The sequence below is a fragment of the Carya illinoinensis genome, chromosome 5 (assembly GCF_018687715.1).
Source record: "Carya illinoinensis cultivar Pawnee chromosome 5, C.illinoinensisPawnee_v1, whole genome shotgun sequence".
Lineage (NCBI taxonomy): Eukaryota > Viridiplantae > Streptophyta > Magnoliopsida > Fagales > Juglandaceae > Carya > Carya illinoinensis.
In genome coordinates this window covers 9,194,766-9,201,651 of record NC_056756.1, presented here as the reverse complement: position 1 = coordinate 9,201,651, position 6,886 = coordinate 9,194,766, and the positions used below count along the sequence as shown (strand labels likewise).

The window sequence follows — 6,886 nt, the reverse complement described above, 5'->3', positions numbered from 1 at the left end:
AACTCCTTGAGGATACGACGTCGTCAACCAGATTCAATTGTGTAACCAAATGCTACTATGAATTATTAAAAAAGAGTCAAATTCAAGGTGTAGGGTCGCCTCAATAAACCTGTTTAGTTGTCACAACAATCCTACGGACTACATTACAAAAAATAAAATAAAATAAATATCCTCAATCCTACTTTTGTGCACAAAGTTAATCCTAGTAAATTTATGACCTTATGTAGATCACATTCATCTCCCTAATAAATATTCCTCGTGTGGGAAAAAATATTGGAAAAAGGTATATAATAAGAAAAAAAATATATATATATATGTATATATATATTTTGAAAATCAATTGAATAAATTCAAGAGTGTAAATCGGTCCAATCCAATCCAAAGGGCGGGTGATGGAAATTTTTCTCGGACCGGACTGGTAGCTATCAGTTTGATCCCGTTGGTCTGGCCACATTATTTTTTTTATTTTTTTCTTCTTCTTTTTCAAATAACTTAATAAAAAAATTTATTAAATTACTAAGTTAAAATTAAATAAATTATTAATGTAGATTATGTAACTAATTTATTAAAAAAATATTTTATATGGTCAATGACTTAATGATAATAAATTAGATGCATCATTAATTTATATAATTACTCTATAAAAATAATATATTAAATTATTAAAAATATTTTTAAAATTTATAAAACCGAGACCGACCAGTCAATTTTTTCAATCTGGACCAAACTCCTTACACCCCTAGATAATATATTATGCAACAACTATTAATCACTGTCTTTACAAAAACGCGGTGTGTTAAAACACTTCAATGCTTAATGCCTAATATGGCCTTCAAAAGTCAAATTTAGGAAAGATGATAACAAAATGGAGGAAGGCCAACTCATTATGGCTTCAAATGTTGGAAACATATATTCCTATTTCCACTAAAAGAAAGGGACAATCAAATGTAGCCAAATCCATTTTTTATGCTTATAAATGTTCTTTCCAATATTACAAAAATAATCAACTTATTGTTGTGAGAATGAATTGTAGCTGTGGATGTTTTGCGGTACAGCAAAGAGTGCCAACACAGAGGCTGCAGTGTTAGAAAACTTCCTCAACTTACCCGAAAATTTCGCGTTCTTGTTATGGTTATTACAAGTCCGAAACTCATTCAAACTTCCAAGAAACTCTCCCAAGAATAGCAACAAGACAGTAATGAAGAAAAACAAAAAAATGGAGAACGAAATAAAAAAACACACACACACACATACACACACAAAAACAACAAAAGGAGCACAAGCTCACAACTCTAACAAAGCAATGGTCACCAAGAGATCAAAACAGAAATTCGATATGGAAACTCCGAGCTTTCCTCCAAGCCCTTTATATTTAGCATTTCTTTGACCCTATATCTCTGCCTTTTCATGGAGTTTATGTTTCTGCTTCCGGGTACCTCCTCCTTCTAAGGAGGCTTCCCGAATTGACACACAAGCTGTCATTTTTATTGTCTTCTGTTCCTTGGAGTTATTTATCATTATACATATCTCCGAACTGGGTCAGGCTTCTAGTTGAGGAGTCGTTACAATGGCGGTGTCAAGCCGCGTGCTCTTTCTCTCTTTTCTATCTGTTTTAGTCTCAGCCGTGGTTGGCCATGGCGACAAGAAGTTTCAAAACGTGACCTATGATGGAAGGTCTCTGATCATCAATGGAAAAAGAGAGCTTCTCTTTTCGGGTTCCATCCATTACACTCGTAGTACCCCGGAGGTAACTTTAAAATCAATAAATATCGACCATCCTTGTGTCTTTTTATCTTCATCTTCTTCTTTTCTTTTTGTTTTTTTAATCTTCTCTTGAGGGGCGAGTTTTAATGGATTAAATTAATGTATACTCGTGTTAAAATGGATTTTAGATGTGGCCGGATCTTATCTCAAAGGCTAAACATGGAGGTTTGAATGTGATTCAAACTTATGTGTTTTGGAACATCCATGAGCCTGTGGAAGGACAGGTAAAAAAATGGTGTTGCAGACAGAAATTAGTTTTGAGTTTATTCGACAAAACTAATGTTATGTGACGATCTAACTCTTCATCGATGTTCCGAAAACTTGACAGTACAATTTTAATGGAAATTATGATTTGGTGAAATTCATCAAGCTGATAGGAGAGCAAGGGATGTATGTGACCCTCAGGGTTGGGCCATTCATCCAAGCTGAATGGAACCACGGGTAAGTCTTTGATTTCTCATTTTCCTCCTCCTCTCATATGATTCTGTAGCTGTGGTGTTAATAATTTAGTTGTTTCAAAATGAAAATTTCAGAGGACTTCCATATTGGCTAAGAGAGATCCCAAACATCATATTCCGTTCTGATAATGATCCATTCAAGGTATCTCAATTTTGCACCACCTTAGTTCTTACGGGTGCAAAACTATTTGGGGAGATCTAACTCGATAATTCAAGGAGCTCTACTGAATTCAGATTTTTTTTCCCATTTGCAGAAGCATATGAAAAAATATGTGAAGATGATTATAGATAAGATGAAGGAGGAGAAACTATTTGCTTCACAAGGAGGACCAATCATATTGACACAAGTTTGGTTCTACTTATAATTTTCCTTTCCTCATAGGAAAGCTGATCATCTTATTGACTTTATTGTTCAATGACTCATAACGCAGATTGAAAATGAGTACAACCACATTCAACTTGCATATAGAGATTTGGGAAGCAGATATGTTCAGTGGGCAGCAAACATGGCAGTGGGGCTGAAAACTGAAGTTCCATGGATCATGTGCAAGCAGAAGGATGCTCCTGATCCAGTGGTGAGTCTGCAATATCTTTCATTTTCTAATCGAGCAGTGAGTTTTGTCGTTTTTCGAGCCTTACGAATTTGGACTAAAAGCTCCCACTTCCACTTGCAGATCAATACATGCAATGGAAGGCACTGCGGAGACACTTTCACAGGACCAAACAAACCCTACAAACCTTCTTTGTGGACGGAAAACTGGACCGCACAGTGAGTATAACCCTAGTGATTGTCAGTGAGTTTGTTTTTCATCTAATTGTATTACTGTTTTTGGCTTCTTGGAAATGCTAATGGCTTTGGAATTTTTGTTTTGTAATTACAGGTACAGAGTATTCGGAGATCCTCCATCTCAAAGAGCAGCAGAAGATATTGCATTTTCAGTTGCCCGATTCTTCTCAAAGAATGGAACTCTGGTCAACTACTATATGGTAGAAGATACCCGACCTTCTTCTCATTTTTCTCAAGGGACCAGTTAATTACCCTGACAGGCTTTTTCCCTAATTTACATCACCTTACTTCATAATTTGCAGTACCATGGTGGGACTAACTTTGGTAGAACAAGTGCTGTCTTTACAACAACTCGCTACTATGATGAAGCTCCCATTGATGAATATGGTAAAGATTTCAAGTAGTGGGATCTCTAGTGACTCAATGAAGCAAAGCTTGCTCAAACATATGGGACCCTTACAAGTATAATATGCAGGTTTGCAGAGGGAACCCAAATGGAGTCACCTTAAGGACTTGCACAAGGCTTTAAATCTATGCAAGAAGGCTCTGCTATGGGGTGAACCTCATGTTGAAAGTTTGGGCAAGCATACAGAGGTAAGCATCTGAATAGAGTGAATCAATGTAGCTAGCTCCCATCCAACACTGTTCATTAATATGTTTAAGCTGTTCCGTCATCAAGGCTCAAGTCTACGAGAATTCCGGATTAAGAATCTGTGCTGCATTTTTGGCAAACAACAACTCCAGAGCGGCAGCAAATGTACATTTCAGGGGCGAGACATATTACCTGCCACCACGTTCAATTAGCATCCTCCCTGATTGCAAGACCGTGGTCTACAATACACAAACAGTAACTCCTCATCTCTTAGATGTCTCTCTGTATATATAGAAGAAAAAAAAGCTAAATTCCTTGTTACTACTGCTCTGTTTCTTCAGTTGTGTATTAGTGCTCTCAGTTGCCCATATTTGGATATTGGGGAATGTCTAAGGGATTCTTCTTTTGCATGAAAACAGATTGTATCGCAACATAATGCAAGGAACCTGAAGAAATCAAAGGTTGCAAAAAATCTTAAATGGGATATGTCCCCAGAACCCATCCCAAGTGTCGAGCAATTGCCAGTTGACTCCAGAACTCCAAAGGAGCTCTATGGTTTTTTGAAGGATACCACAGATTATGCGTGGTACACCACTAGGTAAGCAGAATCTTAATTACCTTACAGACTAGGCAAAGTATGCATTGGGTAAGATCCTTTTAACTCTTGTAAGTATTCCAAGCTGGAGCTCACAGTGATGGACCAAAATCTGACATTTTTTTGTCATATTTGATTGCAGCATAGAGTTGGCTCCCCGTGACTTGCCAATGCGGCCTGATATTCTCCCAGTACTACGCGTAGCGAGTCTTGGTCATGCCTTGCATGCATTTGTGAATGGCGAATATGTTGGTGAGCACCTACAATCCAGCACATACATTCTTTCTTTTTACGTGGGAAATTCACGTACACAGCTGATCATCGTGCTTATGATTTTCAGGATCCGCACATGGAAGCCATGACGAGAAAAGTTTTGTCTTTCAAAGTGCCGTGAACTTCAAGAGTGGGGTCAACCATATAGCGCTGATTGGCATGACCGTGGGACTCCCAGTAAGTAGCTCCTGGCTTTCTATCGTTCGACTTTGCTTTTTATTTTGGAATGAGTAATGCTAGGTAACATGACATTCATCCCACTATATAAATATGGCACTTATCATCGCTCTTGGACCATTCCTTACTCTTTTTAAAGAAAAACTCAAAGGTGGAACGATAATGACGCCTCATTATAATATGTCTTAAGCATGTAGAAGTTTCATTCTAGAATAAGTGCTAACAAGCTGTTCTTTACCTGTGAAGGATAGCGGAGCCTACATGGAGCACAGGTTTGCCGGTCCTCGCTCTGTAACCGTCCTGGGTTTGAACACAGGAACACTTGATCTGTCAATCAATGGTTGGGGGCATCAGGTACCAATGAACCTTTACAATTAACTGTACTCCCTGAAATCAAGACTTCAAAAAAGATTAGATGAATATGATTATGGGAAAATGACTAGCTATAAGGTGATTTTAATAGAATTGTTGCCCATTTTGCAGGTTGGCTTGACAGGAGAAAAGCTTAAGGTGTTCACTCAGTCAGGATCACACAGGGTAGGATGGAAGAACGCCAATGGACAAGGACCTGCTCTTACGTGGTACAAGGTATGCTAGGAGAAACATGTCCCATTGGCGCTTTTGATAACAACTGAAGAAGATACAATGTAGTACATTCAACATTTGTGGTATTACAAAAGCCTTTACATATTTATATACACACATTCTTCTTGCAGACATATTTTGAAGCTCCTGAAGGGAATAACCCCGTTGCTATCAGAATGAATGGTATGGGTAAGGGGATGGTTTGGGTCAATGGAAAAAGCATTGGCCGTTACTGGGTGTCCTTCCTCTCTCCTCTTGGAAAGCCTTCTCAGTCAGAGTAAGTAAAGCTACTAGTAAATTATGCCCAAGGGTGATAAAAATCTTCGTGAAAAGCAATCTAAGTCTCCCCCCCTCAATTTGCAACGTTCATCAGGTACCATATACCAAGATCCTTCATCAAGCCAACAGAAAATCTCCTTATTATATTGGAGGAGGAGAAAGGGAACCCAGAAGACATTGAGCTCGTACTTGTCAATAGAGATACTATCTGCAGCTTCGTAACTGAGTATCATCCACCCCATGTGAAGTCGTGGCAAAGGAAGGACAGTAAAATTAGGCCTGTTGTGGACATTGTGAAGCCAGCAGCTCAACTGCACTGTCCAAACCACAAAAAGATTGTTGCTGTGGAGTTTGCTAGCTTTGGTGATCCTTATGGTTCCTGTGGAAGCTTCTTTACGGGCAAATGCAGTGCTTCAATTACCAAGGAGGTTGTTGAGCAGGTAAAAAGGATACTGTTCCCAACAAGTTACCTTGTCACATGAACCTATTTTCTTTGCCAATTCAATGCTAATTGTCCTGCACTTTTTTGGCTTTGAGCAGCATTGCTTGGGAAAAACTTCCTGTTCAGTTCCAATTGAACGAGAACTTTTCATCAAGGACAACGATGCATGTCCGGATATCAAGAAGACACTTGCTATACAAGTGAAGTGCGAATAAGCATTAAAGAGGATGAGATCCTAGTTACAAGAGTGTTTGCGATGGTGTCCGTCTGTTAAGCACATGCATGATAGTTTCAATGGGAAAGCAGGCTCGAGAGTTACTGAAGTACCATTTTTTTTTTTTGTTTTGTTTTGTTTTGTTTTTAAAAACCAGTAATCGAGTACTTAAATTCATGGTTGTTTTCAATTTTTTATATCTTTTTATTTTGCTTGATCCCTTCTTAAATATACATACGGAATTACTCTACGAGGTATTGCATCCATTGAAGATGCAAGTTGCTCTCAGAGCAAATTGATTTCATACACTCCCATTCTTTTTCCTTCTAACATCCTCAGTCTGCATGAAAGTGTGCAGTCTTTTCACCCTTCGCTTAATGTCAGGATAAAGATCAGCTTGGAATGGAGTGGAATATTTAAGGGCGTTTGGAACCAAACTCGATTAAAGACTACTTCCTAACTGCCATTGAAAAATAGTTTTCACTAATCTAAGTTAGATGTACTCCCAACGCCCTCCGTAAACTCCCTTGTATGGGCGAATAGCCCTCATGCCGAATGGCACCACCCCGGTCCTCAGGGACCACAGGATCCATGGTTGGAGATACGATCCCCCAACTATTAGGACAGCAACCCATCAAAAAATTACCTTTTAAAAAAAAGAACCAGCTGGTCAAATGGGACGCTCAGATTGTAACATGCCAATTAACTTAGGCCCAATCC

The 6,886-nt window shown here is 38.6% G+C and overlaps 1 protein-coding gene across 1 annotated transcript; it reads left to right on the top strand.

Moving 5' to 3' along the window:
- The first annotated feature begins 1,302 nt into the window (after positions 1 to 1,302).
- Positions 1,303 to 6,474, top strand: LOC122309293 (beta-galactosidase 13-like). The gene is made up of 19 exons (XM_043122718.1): positions 1,303 to 1,747; positions 1,893 to 1,988; positions 2,093 to 2,205; positions 2,298 to 2,364; positions 2,477 to 2,569; positions 2,654 to 2,797; positions 2,897 to 2,991; positions 3,104 to 3,209; positions 3,312 to 3,396; positions 3,485 to 3,603; positions 3,689 to 3,856; positions 4,021 to 4,199; positions 4,339 to 4,448; positions 4,537 to 4,646; positions 4,893 to 5,000; positions 5,130 to 5,234; positions 5,363 to 5,508; positions 5,605 to 5,950; positions 6,051 to 6,474. The coding sequence occupies exons 1-19, from the start codon at positions 1,568 to 1,570 to the stop codon at positions 6,165 to 6,167; spliced, it is 2,487 nt and encodes an 828-aa protein (XP_042978652.1). The 5' UTR covers positions 1,303 to 1,567; the 3' UTR covers positions 6,168 to 6,474.
- The last annotated feature ends 412 nt before the right edge of the window (positions 6,475 to 6,886 follow it).

Bases quoted from the DNA above. Each gene is read 5' to 3' on its own strand.
- LOC122309293 (XM_043122718.1), top strand. From the start codon at position 1,568: ATGGCGGTGTCAAGCCGCGTGCTCTTTCTCTCTTTTCTATCTGTTTTA. The intron at 2,365-2,476 runs GTATCTCAATTT...TCCCATTTGCAG, and splicing joins CTGATAATGATCCATTCAAG to AAGCATATGAAAAAATATGT. The intron at 4,647-4,892 runs GTAAGTAGCTCC...TTACCTGTGAAG, and splicing joins GCATGACCGTGGGACTCCCA to GATAGCGGAGCCTACATGGA.